Source organism: Dermacentor variabilis, chromosome 6 (genome assembly GCF_050947875.1).
Source record: "Dermacentor variabilis isolate Ectoservices chromosome 6, ASM5094787v1, whole genome shotgun sequence".
In the NCBI taxonomy this organism is placed as follows: Eukaryota; Metazoa; Arthropoda; class Arachnida; order Ixodida; family Ixodidae; genus Dermacentor; species Dermacentor variabilis.
In genome coordinates, this window is record NC_134573.1 from 67,874,387 (window position 1) to 67,895,895 (window position 21,509).

General features: G+C 45.6%; 1 protein-coding gene across 2 annotated transcripts in view; it reads right to left on the minus strand.

Moving 5' to 3' along the window:
• Nucleotides 1–4,551: 4,551 nt before the first annotated feature.
• LOC142584836 (glutamate receptor ionotropic, kainate 2-like) overlaps nt 4,552–21,509 on the minus strand; it is a 47,430-nt gene continuing 30,472 nt past the window's right edge. For both annotated transcript variants that reach the window (XM_075695131.1, XM_075695130.1), the window contains exons 12-16: nt 20,711–21,271; nt 16,929–17,154; nt 12,971–13,242; nt 11,221–11,456; nt 4,552–8,587 (exon numbers count right to left, since the gene is read on the minus strand). In XM_075695131.1, coding sequence (XP_075551246.1) covers nt 11,271–11,456; nt 12,971–13,242; nt 16,929–17,154; nt 20,711–21,271 — 1,245 coding nt within the window. In that variant the 3' untranslated portion in view covers nt 4,552–8,587; nt 11,221–11,270. The remainder of the gene's footprint in view (nt 8,588–11,220; nt 11,457–12,970; nt 13,243–16,928; nt 17,155–20,710; nt 21,272–21,509) is intronic.

Genomic DNA, 21,509 nt, shown 5'->3' on the forward strand with positions numbered 1-21,509 from the left:
ACCCACACTAAAACACATCACATGGCAGTGCCCCAGGAGGCCTCCGCGCATAGACAGTCCCATATTACACCAACATTCACTAATGAGGAATAGGCAGTGGGAGGCATGGCTTGCGGACGAGGGTCGGGAGAGCCAGTAGGCTCTTCTGGACCAAGCCCAGCGAGCCGCTCGTGCCAGTGGGGCCCTGGAATAGGGGCTCCAACCATCGTGCCTTATTTTATTTACATGAAATAAAGTTTTACTCTCTCTCTCTCTCTCTATTAGCGAGCTTATTTTTATTCCGAATATAATTAATTAATTAATTAATTAATAATTTATTTATCAAAGAAACACTTTATTCGGTGAGCTTTTTCAGCGCATGCTAAAATTTGAGATTGAAATCACTGCACCGACGGGGAGTGGGAAAGTGCCGCCAGCGCCATCGCAGAGAGGGACGGGTCATATGGGAACGTTGGCATGATGAGCGGCATCGGAGTCAGCTCAAGAAAAAGACGACGAGGAACGCGCGGCTGCGCACAGGTACGCCGATGCCCAACCCAGGAGCGGGCGCCTAAAATCTGCGCCGTAAAGCGTGCAAATGATGTCTCTAGTTTTCATCCTCGAGCACTCAAGATGCACCGTCATCGCGCAACTTCGTAACACTGGCGTCAGGCAACCACGACGTGCCACAAGCATGGCCTCGCTGATTCTTTAGGCTTGGCATAAACTATACTGTTCCTCGTTGTGTCGCCAGATACGAACTCTGCCAGAGCTCGAAAAAGCAGTCGATCTAACCTGATTGTCTTCGTCACTTTGTTGACCTACCATACGAGCATTTTCGTTTTAATTATTTTTCTATTCACTCGGCCATTTTCCACTTAATTTTCGCAAAGTGCGTGTCTGTTGCTGTGGTTATCAAATACGCCAAACGGTAAGCTATCCCTCAAGCTTTCTCGTCCACCTGCGTCAATCATGTCGAAGGCATTCTTCCACACGACGTGGACGCTCAATATAGCTATCTTCAAGAGCTTATCGCGGACTTCGCTCACCGCTTTTTCTCCAATGTTATCGCAGACACTACTTTCTTGTGCTAGACGCAACACAAACACTCAATGACCTTAATGAAGTCTCTACCACACTCTAGCCGACAAGTTGTCGCTGTACATTGGTCCCGAGAATGGGGATGTGACACTTCCTCTGCTGACATTCGCGACAATTTCTCGCGCTACGACGCCGCTTATGAGTGATAACTTTTCCATTTTGTCGACAGGAACATACTGTGTTTCATCTGAATATATTTTCGACTTAATATGTGACCGATGAATTTGCTTATGGTTGTGTCGCCCTGACTGATCACACAGGTGGTACTCACTCGCGCCCACTTATCGCTTGACAGCAGCACCAAACATCTTGATGCAACAGCCACACCTGGATCGCCGGCTCATCACCAGACGCGGTTGCGCTTGTCGGCTGCCCTCGTTGCGCCTAGCACAATCGCGAGTGCTGTGACAAAGCCTCCACTATTTGAGACGCTGGCGCTGAATTTTGTGCGCCCCTGATTTGGTGAGAGAGGACTTCAGGCATGACATGGCAAATCCGTTTTTTACAATTTTACTATGCTTGGATGAAACATTTAGCAACGGTTTTGAAGATCTAGGGGAGTACTGCCAGCACGCGTGGTTCCCCTGAAATGTCAAGGAAATGTGTAGATATTCTACTGCGCTAGTTCGAAGCAATTCCGCATTAGAGTATAACCCTCCTCCTTTTACTTTAAAATTAGACGCTCTCTGAGATAGCAACAAATTCAAATTCATCCCTACTACATAAAATCAGGTAATCCTCTACTTAACGAGATGCCTTAATAACGGGATCATCTGATGCGTCCTCTAAATATTTGTCAATCTTGCTGAGGTACAGATAACCAAGGATAGAGGCAACCTTGGAACCAGTGGAAATTTTTTATTCTTATTAAACTCCTCTGTTCCAGTCGCTAAAATTGAAGTCGATGACATTATTCCGAAGAATGCTAAACATCTGCCCTATCCATACCTAAATACCATGTTGGAAGACCACCTTGCACGCCTATAAACAAAGACCGTGATAGCGACTGATGCTTTCGTCTTTGAGTAGAAGTCGAGTGTGGCCATTGTATCGTCATACATGAGCCTCTTTTCTCTATTGGACTACCTGACTTCGCGTCTATCTTCCAGGCTGAATTATTGGCGATTGTTTTAGCTTTACGTAAATTACCATCCTCTCTGTCATAACCGTAATATCGCCGTAATTTTAACCGATTGTCTGTATGTCTGCTCTTCGCTAACCACACCCAATTTGTCAAATACCTTTGGAGCAGTCTCAAGACATTTACGTCTCGTTCGTTTAGTGTGGGACACAGGCCACAAATGTTTAGCCTCAAATGATTATGCAGATACACTCGCAGTAGGATCCCTTGATTTTCCTGCAATTGCAATTCCGCCAACGTCGGCTTTCATCACTGCGGCGCTATTCAGAAAATTTGCTAGCACAGGTAACTCTGCCAAATCATACTTATACACCTCTGATTTCGCGCATCTCAATTTTGTTTGGAAGAACAAATCGTGCTCTTCTAGCAAATTTGAAGTTTTGATTTCGAGACTACGTTGGGCTGAGTCCATCCCTGAACTTCTAGCTTCACAGGTCTGGTCAGGCTCATCACCTCTGTGTCATTTGTGCATTGAGAGTAAATCTTTGCAACATTTTTGTTTTGCATATCACCGGTTCAGTATTCAAAGGTACAGATTTTTAGAACGTTTCCGAATCCTTGGCTTGAATTTGACTATTAGGATAAGCATATCCTTTTGGGAATGCCATACAAGGTTATACCCACAGGAACATTTTTGATGTCCACTGCAATTTTCTGATCGAGACAAGAAGAATTGCGTGCTAAAGTTATTAGTTTTCCTTTTTATGCTCGCATAGATTTACTGCAATATTTCGATATTTGAGCCTTAATATTTGTTACAGCTGACAGCTTTATTTCACAATTAAAAGTTTTAAATATCATTTCACCTTATTTTCTTGTAAAAAATTATAACGATAATATTCATTTCTCCGCCCGTTTCATGGCCGACTTGCCAGACTAGGTTGCACCCTTTCACTAAGGAACAAAAATAAGAACATTCAGGCAAAGAAATAGGGAACAAGAACAAGCGTCCGGCACCGTCCAATGACGAAGAAACAGGGGGTGCAGTACATGCACCTGTGAAAAAAACACTCCTGTGCTCAGCTTGTCTCCCCTGATGATGCTGTCCTGCGGCTGTTTTCTGAGCGTCGGCAGAAGGGTACTGCAAAGGGAAAAAAGTCACACCTTCGCCTGCGGCCTAGGGCAATCAAAAAGAAACAAAATTTGGGGGGGGGGGACAAAATGGCTCCCGCCTTCACATTCGCCTTACCTGTAGCGACATTGAACGGGCGTGGGTGGCGGAATACAAGCGCCAGCGGCCTTTACTTCATGCGCTTAGGCAGCGTGAAATTTTTGTTGGCGCCGCGCAAGAAACCAAGAATCCATCTGCTAGTGAAGGCACCCTTGCCCTACAAAATTTCCTACCAGGTTACGAGGTGTACGTTAGACAAGCATGTGGTTCTACCGCTGGAATTTTGTTGTTGTTGTTAGTTTGAAAACTGTTGAATCATTCTTAATTGTCGCTACGTGTACATGGGAAAAGCTGCCTTACATGGTATGACCTCTCTTGTAGTTCCTGTAATGGGCGTTTTATTTAGACATGCTCTCTTAAAAGCGAATGACCGGAATGCCTTCTTCCTCTATATTACTCTGCTGATGGACACTACCAGAGATTTGATAATATTCGGGGACTTTAGTGGTGTTTGTCACAGCAGAGATCGTTCATACCTAACGAATCGCTATGATGCAGGTGCTGCTATGCTTCACCTATATAATGCATGACCACAATATTTTAGACGTGGGAACGTACACGTTTTACTGAATGTCTTTTGCACATTTTCAAGGCGTCTTTTATCATCGACTTGATCGTTTGTATGTTTTTGCAAATCTCCTGTTTCACATTGACAACTATGCTGTGGAGCCTGTATTTCTCACAAACCATTGTCTAGTAATCTAGCACATTGGCATCATTCACTTACCTGCCAGCCTAATTTCATACTTAACATCAATTATCATGTTTAGTGTGAAACACAATAAACACCAATTAGGGCTTCTATGCGGTAAATTTATTGCTCTAACACACGTTGAGGAATAGATGACAAATCAGCTGAAGTTTCGTTTTCAAGATTTCTATCCACGCGTTTCTGAGAAGCAGCAAATTTCACACAATTTTCCGTCCGGCTTTTTTCGAAGACAGTCCGTGTACCCAAGAAGTGTAAGCGAAAGACCTTCTCATGTAGTCTATGATTAATGTCCTCACGTTTACTTCAAAACGGCGTCCCTCCTTTCACCTAGGCTTACTCACGTGGCCAAGTGGCATCCGCACTCACTTCCTCAGTGTTCTAACTCCTGATCGGATGACTTAAATATTTGAATTAATGGCATGCAAGGAAACGACTGCGTATTCAAACTGGAGTGAACGGAAAACTTTATTTACAGGCAAATACAAAGAAAAGTGAACACCCAGCTGTCATTGCCTTCCAACAATGAATCTCTTGAGCACAGCTTTTTGGTGCACGCGCCAAACCTCAAGGATAAGCATGGCGCATTATGTAACAAATTCATTTCTACTCACGTCGAAATATGCATAACTAGAAAAAAAACTTGGTCATACAAGCCGATGTTGGCTCAACAAGCAGAAATAACCGCCGTGATTCACATCTGCAAGCAACTGCCGAGATGTGAGCGTAATCCCGTTTTCCACAACACTTCAAATTATGTACAGCGGTGCTGTGTTGGCTCCATACTCGGCCGCTGTTTGCAGGTAGCACTAAGCTGATGGAGTGGATTGAAAATTGACACATCTTAGCACCGTACTGTGGTCCTTTCATGTGGCGGACACAACACCAGCTCAAGACATCTACTCAACTGTGGTTTTCCTTCGGGAAACGCACGTGTAGCTTCATGCGAGAAAGGAAAACACACGTTTACACAGATGTCAAAAATAAGGAGACACTAGATTTTCAGAAATAACAGAGCTGTTCCTTCAACGTTGGTTTCCCAACGTGCAAAGTTTACGAGCAAAAGCACTGCAACAGCGTACACATTTTTTTTTCATTACAATCACTCGTATCTGAGATCTTGCACCTATAGTAAACGCTGTGCACTCAACATAACAGTTCTCACTATTTGTCATGCATGTCTCTCATCATGAAACTATCGGCAAATAAACAACGAGACGTCCACAATAACCAATTAATATCTGTTTCTATTGCTTTTTTTCGTCTCAGAGTTTTTGAGGAGCGATGAGTCAATCACATAATAAATTCAACTTTACACGAATCATATTTATAAATACGAAATGGTTGAAGAGAAACGTAGTTCTTTAAGTCAGCCATACTTTTGGATGTCTCACCAAATATTTCAAGAATTTCTAATTCCAACCTCAACTCCCTGAATTATCTGGTAGGGGCATATGGGCATTTTCGTATTCGTTTAAGCAGTGGTTGAAACTGTTAAAAAGTAGATGCTTGTTCATCCAAGCAGCAATCCCAACGCAAAGCTTCAAAGCAGCAGTTTTGTTACTGCTCCCCATAATGGTACAACATATTACGCTCGACCGTGAAGCTACATAAATACCATGGACCTACATAAACCTACAGGTCTACATAGACATGTATACAAATGCATGAAAACGAACAAGGTCGCAATAAAGTGCACATTAGCATTCATTAAACATATACTGGTAACAGAAAGAATATAGGAATTGTATGACGTCATAGGAAAAGAATCGTAGATAAACAGCACTACGTACATCTGAAAACCACTGAATTACTTTCTTCTTGTCAAACATATATATTACCTCCGTAAAAAGTCCCGACGAGCTATATTTCCGCTGTCAATAAAAAGCTCGATGATGGTACAAAGACATATCTAGCAGCCTTAAACCTCTGCCAACAAATGCAAGCAAACCTAATGCCAAATTTTAAGCAAATAATTTTTAATTAGTGACGGAAAGCAATATTCCACCATTTGAACAAAATACTCACTATATGCAGTCCCTAGTACAAACATAAGCAATATCTTCTGCATTTTCGTGGGTGACGGTGAATACCTTTGTGTGAAGCTCCGCACTACAACTACAACCTTCGAACAACTTTAGTCCGGTGTATAATAGACGGCCCCAGTTGAGCTGTCCTCAGATTTCTTTTCTTTCACGCGTCGTGGAAAAGATTACGAAGGAACGATATGCAAACAACAACAATCGTCATCATAAATCTGATAATTTCGAACTCAATGCTTTTTCAGGCCTATTAGTGTCTAACTTAAAATTTCTGTGCTGTTTAGTTCAGTATCGAGCTTTGGTCAGAGTGCTTTCATTTGCAAAACCAAGACCAATATTTGTATTTCATGATTAAATTAAAGCCAGAACCAAGCGATATAGGATGAGGAATGTTGTTTCTCGAGTTCTTCGTGAGCCCATTGTTACATTCGGAGACCTCTTGTCAAATGGCTTTCTCTTTGTAGAACTGCGCTCAAAGAAAGACAACGACCGACCGACGCTAAATTCATCTTTCAGTTCCCTTGTACAGCGCAAGAAACAACATGGATGACAAAGAAGCCCACAGGGACAGTGATGCTAAATACAGCGTCACCATGATTCCGCAATTGAATATCACGGAGACTTCGGTTACGCCCACACAGCCTTCAGAAATATCGCCTTTTTTTCTGCCTTAAACTGTGGTCTTCTAGCGTGCCATCCCCCAAAACTATGCCAGGAAAGTAAATTAAGTTTAAATAAGAATAAATGTTCCCGACGCACCATACACAAATTTAACCTTTTGCTGTTAAAACTCGATATAACTACCTTCAGCTGGTGAAGTATCAGTCAATAGCCCTTGTATCAGTGCCTGACATTTCACAAACCCATTAGCAATAAATGAAGTGAATGACTGAGCAAAATCTTTATTTAAGTGTTCATATTCGGAATCTGGCAGTTCAGTGTTGAATGGTTAACTTTCATATGCATGACAAAAAATAACTGATTTTGTCATTACCGAGCGACTGAAAAACAGCTCGTAGAACACAATCTTAAGTGAGCGACACAATCAGCTCGAAAGCCTAAAGGTGACGGCCGTGTCACTCCTAAAAATTCTTCCAGCGTACATTTGTTGCAGAAAAAGGATACATAGAAGGGGCAATGTCTTATCATGGGCTCTTGAACAACTTCAAATTTGCTGCCTTGGCACCGCCAACGCATTGAGCCCAATCGCGTTGAAATTGACTCATTCGCTTTGCCCTGCGGCTTTGTGTGCAACATTCATTGGTGCATGCAACAACGGCTGATCTTACCAATCAACTCTTCCTTTACCACGAACAGACAATAGCACAGCTCCTTCTTTTGTTGCCCTTATGTTTATAAGGACAGGCAAAGATTACTCTTTTAATGTGCGAAAGTGGCGCTAATTCTGTCGTCAAATTTTGAGCGTCCTTTGATACGGCAACGGCATACGCGTGATGACGGCAACAACTATTGCCGCTTGGGTAATCATGTTCAGAAATAAATTAATACAAAGAAAAAGAACAGTGACCTTACCAGTCCGACGAGGCGTTCCATCGCAAACATGCCTTCTTCCTCGTCAACAACGTATAACCCCAAAACAGCTGCGGAAATATTTCGTTGGAACCACGAGGGTCGTCTGTTTCTTTCCTGTAGGTCACTTTTTTACGACCGTGTGCGATTCGCATAAAATGAAGTAACAAGCACACAACAAGTCACAACAAATGTCTTTGTCAATCGTCGTATATCTGCCCTAGCCAAACCGTATGTTTTTGATCGATTGCTACAGCGCAGATGGTATCCTCAACATTCAGCACCTATAGGCCTAAGCCAGTACTTCGCAAGTTTGCGTCTCCATGCCGTGAGTCTGACCCAACCAAGGGGAGAGAACGTCGCGCGACACGCAAGAACAAAGCTAGACCGTGCAATTGATGGCCCCATTCCAGGCACGCCTCTTTCTCTTTATCGCCTGGCTTGCAACTCTGAGCATCAATAGTCTGGGCAGCGCGGCGTCTACCACATCGATTAAGGCGCTATAAACATGTGCGAAAAACTTCTTGCAGAATTTCGCGTAAGATCTGGCGTATAAACATTATTTCTCTTACTCTGAAAATAAAGTATGCTTAAATAGACTCCGGACTCAAAACGCCAAAGTCAACAAAAAAGAAAACTACGCTTTTCGGTTCCCAGTGACAGCTGAAGATGCAGACGTAGTAACTCGAAAGGACTTTACACTACTGCGGCAATACGTAACAGTGCGTCAGTTCAACATCGAAGTGTTGGATAAAGGAAGAGATAAAGTGCGAGGCGCGCGACAGGCCCTAGGAGAGAGAGATAGAAGTGAGAGTACGCCGAAGTGCTAACGATGACCGCTACGGCTTGAAGTCTAGACTTCAGTACCGACGGTGTCCTCGGGTCGGTAACTTCTAGGGGAATCCCGGACAGGGCTGTGGTGAAGGAAGAGAGAAAAAGAAAAGGCTTCATCATTTCTTTCTGATCTCGTGTTTCCGGTAGAACTGCTGCACCAGATCAGCGCGACATTAGTAAACAAATGTTATGACTTAGATTCAGCCTTGAGCCAACTTTTCAACAATTATGGTGACTAAGGAACGCCTTTGTGCCTGAACTCTAAGGCAAGGCTTCGAACAGGACAAGACTATCTGCAATATGTCAGCGACGAGCTGAGACAGTGCACTCGTTCTCTTCTGGTCACTTACAACTTTCCGTACTACATTTGCACTTGGTCTAATTTTCGTTCTAAAAGGGTATGCACTTTTTGCGATCTACAGATTTTAATAATGGTTAAATAATTCATATTAAGTAGAGCATTCATAATTATTTGTCTCTCCACCTACGCTTATCTAACTTTGACATCGCGATGCTGGTTTTCGTCAATCGATGTAAGTACATGCTCCTCCATTTCTTTCTTTCATTTAACTTTGACATCATTGCGTGTTAGGGTGACGCCATGTTTAATCTTATATTCTTGCTTACATACGCTCTGAGATGAGACAGTTACTGACTCACGCAATGGATGGAAAAACTTTATTTTCGTCAGAACGCATGTGCGGACGATTCCGTGCTAGATGGCCATCAGCTCATGGCTGACGGCGACCTGGGTGGCCCACTCCACGGCCCTGGTCTGGACGACCGGGTCTGAGCTGGCCAACACGGCCTCCCACTGCTCGAGAGAAGGATCACGCATAATATCCGCCGGTGGCGGCGCCATGCTACAGCTCCATAATATGTGGTCATAGGTGGCCAGTTCCTGGCACCATTTGCATTCCGGCTGAACGTCCGGGTAGATTTTGTTTAACACGTATGGGCTATAGAAAGATCTCGTCTGCAATCTTCGCCAGACGCTTTCCTGCGCCTTCACCAATTGCTTGTCCGGTGGAGGGTAAATTCTCCGCTCAAGTTTGTAATGGTTAGTAATGTCGTGAAAGGACACCAGCCCATCTCTCGTGGACCTCCCTGGAACGTCCGGCTCACCTGCTCGGCTGACGAAACCTCGAGCATTCATGTGAGCCGCCTCGTTCCCAGGGTTCCCAGAGTGGGCCGGTACCCAGACAATTTCCACCTCCGTAGTCCCTCGCCCCGTGGCCCGATTCAGTAATCCTGCCGCTGTGGCAGAGATTCTGCCCCTCGCCAAATTTCGGATGGCTGTTTTAGAGTCGCTGAAAATCAGGTCAGCTTCAGTATTACCTATAGCTAGCGCTATCGCCGCCTCCTCTGCAGTTTCTGAGGAGCGGGTTTTGACTGATCCAGAGGTGACTAAGCGTCCCCGCCCGTCCACCACCGCAACTGCAAATGCGTCCTTGTTCTTATACTCGGCGACATCTACGTAGACTGCCCCGTTGTACTTCCCGTACTTAGCATGTAAAGCTCTGGCTCTTGCCCTCCTACGGTTCTCGTGATGTATCGGATGCATATTTTTAGGTAAAGTTTTTATGTACAAGCCCTTGTGCATTTCTCGCTTCACCTGAATTTTCATGTCCCCAGCTGGAGGATCAACTCCAATGCCGATCCCTTCCAATATATCCCTCCCTACTTTCGTTTTGGAAAGTCTACTGAGTTGCATCGCCAAGTGTGCCTCCTGCAGTTCTTCCAAGGTGTTGTGCACCCCTAATCCCAGCAGCCTTTCGGTAGAAGTATTGTTAGGCAACCCAAGGGCCGCCTTATACGCCTGTCTAATCATAGCCTCCACCTTGCCTTTCTCCGTCGCGTCCATCTTCATATAAGGCGTCGCATACACTATTCTACGCAATAAAACACCCAGTCTGCGATTTACCAAGTTTACAACGCAGATCGTTAAGCACGTCACTGTGTCCTGCCAGCTTAACTTTTGTTTCGATAAGGTAATGAACTCAAGCACAAAAAGCTTTCACGGAAACAGTTCCCAACTTGTTTTACTTTGTTTTCACCGAAGCCAACTGACGCCAAGAGTAATTCGATCCTCCGCTCGGTGCTTGCAAATGCGAAAATGCCGCACTCAGTGCATGTGAAACGCTGGCACGAAGTTGGCATTTGCAAAACTCGCAGCTGCGATAAACAACGCAGCGTAAAATCGCACCTTGTGAAACAGGCTAGAAGAATACAGCGTGCGCCCGCGGAACGCGGAGGGTCGGTCACTCAAGTGTGGCGACGAGCAAACGCCCTCACCGGTCATCATCATCATCATGAGCAGCAGCAGCAGCAGCCTGGTTACGCCCACTGCAGAGAAAAGGCCTCTCCCATACTTCTCCTAGTACATCTAGCACAACTAGTACATGACCGGGGTTGTTGGAGAAGCATGGGAGAGGCCTTTGCCCTGCAGTGGGCGTAACCAGGCTGATGATGATGATGATGATGATGATACTTCTCCAACTACCCCGCTCATGTGCTAATTGTGGACATGCTGTCCCTGCAAACTTCTTAATCTCATCCGCCCACCTAACATTCTGCCGCCCCCTGCTACGCTTCCTTTCCCTTGGAATCCAGTCCGTAACCCTTAATGACCATCGGTTACCTTCCCTCCTCATTACATGTCCTGCCCCCATTTCTTTCTCTTAGTTTCAGCTAAGATGTCCTTAATCCTCACCGGTAGCAGGTGCTGAACTTGTCTTCGGGCGCGCCCCGTGGCTCGTCCTGTCAGGAGAAGCTGTCCTTGGAGACGACAGCGCCGTATCCCGTCAAGGGCATGAACGGCAGCCCGTTCTCGCCGCTGCCGGAGCCCGGCGGCACGCCCCGGTCGTCGCCCTTGGTGCGCACGGGCTTCTTCCCGCCGCACGTCAGCGTGAACCGCAGCTCGCGGCACAGTTCCGAGCACAGGGGCTCCTGCGATGAGACAGCGTTGTTTCGGTCAGTGAGGAGCGATGAAATGTCCGTAGAGAAACAACGTGGAAACACTTTATCATTCGAGCCCCAGATGTCGTACTGTGCTATAAACGTGACGGTTTTCGCCGCTCAACTTACTTTCCCGAATGCGTTGGGTCGTTTAACGGCAACTATACTTTTTTTTTTCTTGTATAGCGCGTGTTAAGAGGAAGCTTTAGCTCAGGCCCAGCTCAGACTCCACATATTCAAATACAAGTAAAACGCAGAAACACTTTTCCGGGATAACCAACTGGCCGATTTGAAATAAAGTTATTGCATTTGAGAGTGAAAATTACATTCTAGTGACTATTGCAAGCGGAATTTCGATTTAGGGCTCGAATGTTTTAAGAGCTTGAAAAAATTGATGATGTAAAAAAAATTGAAGCATGAAGTGGGCAGATTTGTAGCTCTCCACAAAAAATAGACATCGCGTTTTTGTGAACTGCATCGCATTTAAAGCAGACAAATTTCATATCAATATATATCTTAGGTGAAGTTGTTATATTCTTTACAAGCATTGTGGTGAACTCTTAATCATATTATATTTGTCTATTTGAGAATCACGTATAATGCATCAATTTTTTTTCGCTTCAGATGTACTATTAGGTGCAATTTGCAGAATTCTGGTATACTGTTTTGAATTGCTGAGTTGCACACCTCTCAAGTCGTAAGCTTGATAGCCTCGTTTTCTGGAAATTTGCGATTTTCAACTATCATTATGAAAAAATTAACGGCCTAAATAAGACATTCGCTACCAGCAGTCACGAGAGCATAAAATTTCTTTTTAAACGATACAGACATCATCAAATTTGATGCAATGGTTACCGAGAAAACGAATTCTTCTTTCCCATGTCTTTGGATAGGAGCTCCCGAGATTCCTCTTAAGAGTTGCATGATAGCTAGTTTTTGCAAGACCTCAGCTTATCACGAAGACAACTAAAATTTCTCCAAAAACGTGCGAGATTAGATGTAGCGGGTGGTTGCCGGTTCTTTGTCTATTAGGAGCCAAAGACGATTAAACATTATCCATGCCGAATGGTCGCACCTGAGTAGCGGAAAATCGCGAGTTCCCCCCCTCCCCCCTTGAGCCACACCGCGAAAAAGCAAGCGCGTTTGCTACCAATCTCGTTCGCGTTTCCCAACAAGCACAGTTCATCTTTTCTTTTTTTCGATAACGCAAGCGACGACTAAACGCGACCTCATTTTCGACCCAGGCGATTACGACAGCGAACAGTTAATTTCTTCCGCACTGGCACGCAACTATTTTTGCAACGACGAAAGACACATAACACCACGGTGGCAGCAAGGGAATGGCTACGTGCGTTAATGTTGTTGCAGAGCCCCATTTAACGCTTAATTGCAGTATCCTCGAATGACGGCGATTTTTTTTTTATTTAGGAGCGGTGTTCTATCGTTCCCGGTGGGAGGATGCCTCCGCCACGCGGAGAGCCCCCCGAGAAGTGGTAGTGACGTACCCTCTCCTCGGGCAGCGCCTTGCTAGAGCGCCAAACGAACTCGACGATTGCCGTGATGCAGGCGATGCAGGAGCCGGTCAACAGGACGACGAAGACGCCGCCCACGTTCGCCAGGCCCAGGGCCGAGGTGCCCTTGGACGCGCTTGCCTCCTCCTTGGGGCACTTTTTGACGATGTGCCGCTTCTTCCACCAACGCTCCTTGAGCACGTGCAGGGTGCCACTCTCCTGAAGCTGCAGGATCGCCTGGGACAGCATCGTGCGGTACGGGGACCCTGCGCGTGCACGTGGCCAGCACACCGTTACACGGAATCGGCGCTCCTCGCTAGCTGCGCTTGCGAAGTTAGATGCATGCATACGACACACTCTTTGCAGAGGTGTTGTGAACTATTTGTACATCTCTATAGATACTTCATTTTAATTATGCATAGCACATAAATATTATACAGAAATTATTATCGGAAACTTCAAGGTCATTATTTAATCATTTATTTATTGCACCCTCAGGCCATACAATGCATTATAGAGGGGAGGGGCTATCATCACAAATTTAAGGGGGAAAATACAAAATAAAGCAGGAGAACACAGTGAACAAATAAAAATCAGGTCATAAAATAATTTTTTTTCCCTCAACTGAAATGGTGCTTTTAGACGTACAAACGAAAGAAAAAAAGAGAAACAAGAAAACGCGTAAACTGGACAGACATGAGCACAAATAAATGTCATTCAGATTAAGGCTGGCGAGCGATCTGCGGAAACGATCAGCGTCCGTAATGCGGAGTACCAAGGCAGGAAAGTGGTTCCAGTCGTGGTTTGTTTTAGGAACGAAGAGCTGGGAAGAAGTGACAGTTTTATGACGCGCGATGCTAACTTTGAGCATGTGGTCTACACGCGGGGAAAGGATGAGAGCTAGTCTGATCCAATGTGCCTTGAATACGCTATTATTGTGATACATTTTATGAAAGAGACGCAGGCGTGGTAGATTTTGTCGAGTAGAGAGTAAAGGAAGGATTCGACTGAATTTCATGCTGGTTACGCTGGCAATGCGATGATAGTCGGGCATAATGAAGCGACCTGAGCGATTCTTCACCGCTTCGAGTTTATTGGTTAGTGTAACCTGACCGGCGTCCCACACTGATGAGGTGTATTCCAGGTTAGGACAAATATAACTGATGTATAGTTGCCTTTTGAACGCTGCAGGAACAAGTGAAGAATTCCGTAAAATCAATCATGAGATTGGTTTTACATATGATTGCGTCGACACGTAGTTTTGAAGAACGATTGTCAGTGATGTGAACTTCGATGTGATAACCGTATAAAGACTGCATACTGGCTATAGACACACCATATAAAATCGGGTAGGCTGTATCAGAGAGGCAGCCGCAGAGGGGTACGACGTGAAACGTCTACTGCGTGCTTCAGAGAGTGTATAAGCACTAGGATGCAGAATAGACGTGATGAATTGCACAAGCTACATTTATTCAATCACTGGAAAGCTTACATGCTCATACTATATTATAGCTAGTAGGGCCCTTATGGTCTAATTTTGCGATCGTACTCGCCCCCTATTCGTACTGGGAAGGTTTGTTTTGCAGAAGGTGTTTGGGCACTATGGTAATGACTGGTAGCGCCCGATACTGCCTCGAGCCCACTCGAGACCGCCGCCGAACTTGCAGATGGTTGGAGAGGCTGCGCTTGTTCTCCTTATGGTTCCGCGGAGGTCCAAGGAGTTGGGTCTTGCTGCCCGAGTCCCTCCGTGCCATTTCTGGACCATACGTGTCGAAAGCAGGAAATTTTTTCTTGCAGCAAATTGCACACCTACATGCCATATAACTCCTTATGTGCATGGGTTTGAGTTCTGGGAAATATACCGAATATGGCATAGTCACCACTCTCTCAAAAGCGACCGCTCCTGCACGAACGGACAAACGTACTGCTGAGCTGCGCCTCTGCGAACGACTAGCGAGAGGCCAAATCTAGCTCTCATTGCGTCATGCGTGGCCCGACAACGACGCCACTGTGCATGCGACACAAGCATGATGGAGTAATGGCTTCTTTCCTCTACTCAACGATACCAGGGTATGAAGCATGACAGTTATTCGCGCATTAGAGAGCTTGCTTATTTATGATACCGCTGGTGGTGGTCCTACCGTCTAACTTTGCAATGATGCTCGATCCCGATTGGAAATGGGTCCGTTGTGGTCAAGAAGGTGGGCGAGAATCGGCATCTCTCTGTCTTGCTACCCGAGTCTGTTCATGCCATTTCTGGATTCTACGTGTCGAAAGAGAGGGCGCCATAGCCGAGCAAGTGTGAAATTTCTGCAAAAAGTTGCACACTTGTAGGCCTAATACCTCCTGATAGGCACAGGTTTCAGGTTGATGAATTACGCCTACTGTGACTGAGTGAATTCTCTCAAACGCGACCACTTCCGCTAGTATCGACAAACGTACTGCCGAGCTAGGCCTCTCGGAACGGACGAGCGAGAAGCCAAATTTACGCCCGATGTGGTCCTGCGTGACGCAGCAAGAGTAGTAAATGGGGTTCCTTTTCTTGCAGAACACACTTATCAAGAAAGTGTGTTTCCTTTTCTTTTTACGATCTCGTCATTTGTGCGTGTTGAATTCTGCAAGAAAATGAATTCATACCAACTCGCCCAACTTTCTATTATACTTACATAGGATCCCGTGCACGACAGAGACCAGTCAGCGGGAGAGTTCCTGTGGGAGGCTATTCGTCATTCCAATCAGTTGTCGTCATAGTGTCGTCGTTACGCCGTTGCCGTCGTTCCATCGTCGTCGTCATACCATTGTCATAAATTCAGCATCGTCAAGCTGTCGACGTCGTCGCCATGTATCGTCGTCATTCTAGCTTCGCCACTCATTGTCTCTGTGACGTCGTCGTCATATCATCGTCATCATTCCAGCATCACCTGGTCATACCAGCGTCGTCATCCCATTGCCGTCATACAATCGTCGTCATCATACAATGGCTGTCATTCCGCCATAGTCGTTCCATCGTCATCATCCTGCCGCAGTGATTAGAATGTCCTCATGCCGACGTCGTCCCACCGTCATGATCCTTCCATGATCATCATTCTTTCGTATCTGTTACAGTCTCATCCTGCCGTCATCGTCATTCTATCGCCGTCATTTTGTCGTCGTCATGCATTTGAGCTCCTTCCATCGTCGTCGTTTTGTCGTAGTGATCTCATTGTCCTCGTGCCATTTTCACCACTCGATCGACGTTACGCAATCGTCATTTGTGTCGTTGTCATAAGGTCGTGGACTTTCCATCGTGGTCACTGCGTCGTCGTCATAAAGTTGTGTAGCATTCGTCGTCATCCGTTGGATGCGTATGATCCAGCACCCTTAGTTTATGTTGGGAGAAGCGCTTCCCGGAGAATATGTATCAAACTTGGTCGTCCGCCCTATACTTGCAAATGGTCGCTAAACAGGAACAGCACTTTCTGTAAACAGCAATGAAAACTTTGCTCAACGACATTTTTCAACAATTTTTTTCAGTCCGATATCTCTGCCCCCCTGTCTGTAACTAAATTTATCTCTCTCTTGCTCAACGAATTCCCCTTGCACTTGGAATCCGCGTATATATATATATTCACGTAAACCGTCACACTCAGGACATGCTGCAAGATTAATAAACACGTTCTCGTGCGCAAGAGCGACGGCCTCATCATATTCCGGTGTCCTGGCTATCATCTTTTCGATTACCGGGGTTGACCCAAGTTCATGTACTATACAATCACAGACCGCTGCTATAAAACGAAGAAATAAATTGCGAGGCAGGTGAGAAAACTGTGGAAGCGGGGTCAAAAGAAAGTAATATGAAAAAGAGCGGGGCTCGAAGGTGCCGGTACGGTACGCGTTTGGCGCCGGGAACTACTTCGACGGCCCAGCGTTGGAGAGCCCAGGTCGAGCTGGGGCACGCGCTGCGTGCACTCACCAGGCGGCGTGGCAATGCCGTAGCCCTTGTTGTCGAGGAGCGAGCCGATTTGGGTGAGATCGCAGTTCCTCTCGATCGCGTACTCGATGGATGTGGACTCCATCAGGTAGGCGTATTTCCCGCGACGCACTCGTTCTATGCCCTTGTAGTTGGATTCGGTAAACACGCTGGGCCGTGCGGCCTGCATCACGTGCCACATTTTCTTGTAGGTGGGGAACTCGGATTCCTGCGCGAGAGTAAGAGGCAGTGCGTTCTCTCTTGAAGTAACTTCGCACAATGTATACGGAATGTGACACTGCAGTTCGGGAAGTGCCGTAGATTTGTCGTGCGTTTACAAAAAGGCTTGGTTTTGGGAAAACCGTCAACTCGATTGTGATGTGCTACACTAGACAAATGACGTCAGCGACCTAGCGGCGTTTAGCCTTGCTGCCTCCGCACGGGTATCTTGTTGACGTCCGTGAGAGTGCGTCAGTGTACGCTGATACCAGTGGCGCCGCTTGTGCAGTCGCCAGCATTATGGCCTTTTGTTCGCTTACGTTTCTTTTTCACTAGTAGCGTCACAATCCCTAACATATACTCAGGTATTACATAGGTTTTTTTGAAGCATGCAACTTACGACATTAATATAACTAGAGCGAATGGCGAGTTACAATATGAACAGCACCGAGAAGGATCTAAAAGCATTGAGCAGTAATGTTCACACTGCAAAACTGCAATTTATAAAATGAAGATAGAGAAAACACAGATGGGAGCACAGTTAGGTGGAGACAATTGACTGGTGCTTGTTCGTAAATCCAAACGGAGAATATAACGCAGAGTATAACAATAGCTTTGTAGTTAGAAAGGAAAAAAAGCTGTACAATAAAAATACAACATTATACGCATGCTTTTGTAACATGTAGAGAAATATACCGAGTGTTCAGCGAGCACTTTCAAAAATGTTCAAAAATTGTCAATGCAGATAGCACAATTCTAGTCCACGAGCTGGTTTACTCAAAGAGGCGGACATTACTTGCACAAGGTATTGAAATGCGTAATCGACTAATTAACAAAAATGACTAATGTTTTAGCTAATTATCTTATGTCACATACTGCAATTTACAAATTCTAGCCAGGGACTTCGCAAGACGGATACACTTGGAATGAATTTTCCGGATGACACCAGTTTCTAGGTATTAATTCCCGAGCTTTGCCGAGAAATGCGTTGGCATTCCAGTTACTTTTGTGCCTCAGTGCATAAAACGACGTTTTGTTGAGAAAGTAATTGAAACGACAGTGCACTTTTAGCGCCGATTTGACGGCGCATACCAAAGGACCAGGCAGGATTCCGTAAAGGCTACTCAACAATAGACCATATTCACACTATTAATCAAGTGATAGAGAAATGTGCAGAATATAACCAACCCTTATATGTAGCTTTCATTGATTACGAGAAAGCGTTTGATTCAGTCGAAACCTCAGCAGTCATGGAGGCATTACGGAATCAGGGTGTAGATGAGCCATATGTAAAGATACTGGAAGATATCTATAACGGCTCCACAGCCACCGTAGTCCTCCACAAAGAAAGCAACAAAATCCCTATAAAGAAAGGCGTCAGACAGGGAGATACGATATCTCCAATGCTATTCACAGCATGCTTACAGGAGGTATTCAGAAGCCTGAAGTGGGAAGAATCGGGGATAAAAGTTGATGGAGAATACCTTAGCAACTTGCGATTCGCTGATGATATTGCCTTGCTTAGTAACTCAGGAGACCAATTGCAATGCATGCTCACTGACCTGGAGAGGCAAAGCAGAAGGGTGGGTCTGAAAATTAATCTGCAGAAAACTAAAGTATTGTTTAACAGTCTCGGAACAGAACAGCAGTTTACGATAGGTAGCGAAGCACTGGAAGTGGTAAGGGAATACATCTACTTAGGGCAGGTAGTGACCACGGATCCGGATCACGAGACTGAAATAACCTGAAGAATAAGAATGGGCTGGGGTGCGTTTGGCAGGCATTCTCAAATCATGAACAGCAGGTTGCCACTATCCCTCAAAAGGAAAGTGTATAACAGCTGTGTGTTACCAGTACTCACATATGGGGCAGAAACCTGGAGGCTTACGAAAAGGGTTCTGCTGAAATTGAGGACGACGCAACGAGCTATGGAAAGAAGAATGATGGGTGTGACGTTAAGGGATAAGAAAAGAGCAGATTGGGTGAGGCAACAAACGCGGGTAAACGACATCTTAGTTGAAATCAAGAAAAAGAAATGGGCATGGGCCGGACATGTAATGAGGAGGGAAGATAACCGATGGTCACTAAGGGTTACGGACTGGATTCCAAGGGAAGGGATGCGTAGCAGGGGGCGGCAGAAAGTTAGGTGGGCGGATGACATTAAGACGTTTTCAGGGACAACATGGCCACAATTAGTACATGACCGGGGTAGTTGGAGAAGTATGGGAGAGGCCTTTGCCCTGCAGTGGGCGTAACTAGGATGATGATGATGATGATGATGATGATGATGATGATGATGATGATGATGATGATGACTTCGTAAATGGTGTCATTCACTCCAGAGGTGCCGACTACTCGGAGGCTCGTGGGCCCGGGGGCCCGAGCCCTCTCTGAAGTTTTGTGGGTGGGGAGGGGGGGAGGGGCGAGCCCTTCTGCCGGAAATGCTGAAGCCTACTACCCCCCTCTCCCCCTGCGCTCCCCTGAAGTGTCAGAGTTCTGTTACCCACATCAATTGAGGTTTCTTTTGAGTTGCCTCTACCTTCTCACTTATAATTTTATTGCGGCTAAAAGCTTAATAATGCATCATTGTCGATGCGGACGTGCAAAGAATTTAATTTATACTTCCCCTTAATTTCTACGACTCCTGACGAAAAAAATGACAAGCGCATTCGAAGCACCAGCGCCGGCTACCTCATCTGTATTTTTCACTTAAACATTTTTTTTTTATTTTTCCTGTGAGTGCCATGCACAGACACAATATATGTAAACATATGCACAGGACAATGTTTAATATATTTGTAAAAAAGAAAGAAGTAGCTAGCTAACAATTATTTGCGATGTTATGGATAGCCTACGCCTAGAGAATGATTATGTTACTGTATTTTCTCGTCGCTTCAAATTGCTTTGCGTGCTCTTTTGACCCTGAAAAAAAAACTGCAGACTTTACTGATCCCTTCAGTAGAATCTTTCATCAACGGCATGCGAAATGTACGTGAATGATATGTGTCTCACGATTGCTTCACTTTCCGTGCGCAATGCTAACGACTCACGAAAAAAATCTCTTCTAAAATTCATAACATTTATCGTAGCCACTTGCATGTAGAGGTCATATATATATATATATATATATATATATATATATATATATATATATATATATATATATATATATATATATATATATATATATATACGGGGGAGGGGTTCGGAAAGCTGGTCGGGCCCCCCCGCCCACCCCGTAAAATATCGAAGCTTTCCGCCTATGAACTATGAACAACACAATTCTTTCCAAGTGGATGTGCCCTGCATTCTCACCCGCTATAATTTCTAAATCGCAATATGGGCCATAAGATAATTAGCTAAAACGTTAATTAGTGAATTTTTCGTAAAGAGTCGATTATGCATTTCAATTTCTTGCGCAAGTAATGTCGGCCTCTTCGAGTTGACCAGCTCATGGACTAGAATTGTGCTGTCTGCCACAGGTGAATTTTAAACATTTCTGAAAGCGTTCGCTGAAACACCATGTGTGTATCGAACAAAGCTCCTATGCAAAAGTGCACACGCACCTTAAAGAAGGCCTGGGTGGATCCCGACTGCAGGCACCCGTACTGGATGCTCGTCTGCTTGGCCAGGTCCGCGACGCTTTCGATCGGAGACACGAGTCGTTCGACGGTCAGGAAGGCGGCCAAATTGGCCGTGTACGAGGAGACCATGATGAGGGTGAAGAACCACCACATGCCGGCCGCTACTCGCGTCGACAGCGCACGCGGGGTCACGTCGCATCCCTGCTGCATCAGGCAGCCAATGGTGAACCACAGGGTGTTCCATATGGTGAAACGGTTCTCTAGCTCGGCGGGCCTAGGGTCGCACGGGTGTGGGTTCACCCACTCGTACGGGCTGAACCGCGCCACCACAAAGAGAAAGAGGGAGACGCCCAGGAATGCGGTGGACATGTATATCCACACCTCCAGGGAGAGCGGCGCCAAGAAAGAGAACAGCCACGGAGGCTTCTTGTCCGCTTTCTTGTAGAGAATGCTGATGCCCAGGTTCATGAACGGCATCGTGAAGTCCACCACCTCCTCCCGTACGTACGTGATGGTCAGGTCGGCGATGGCCAAGTCTGCCTTCTGCAAAAGGGTCACAGAAGGGTGTCTTGGGGCCTCACACAAGAGACGGGGCGACATATTGCGGGGCTGGGTGGCGCCATGCTCGTGCGTACACATTGGGGAGCAACGTACTATATGTAGTTCGCAGTACGAACGTTGAGCCACAGCTGACCCATTTGCGTTGTCATCGGCATATTCATGAAAATTACACTACACCGGAAACGATCCATTAGAGCTTATAATTAACATAATTCGGTAA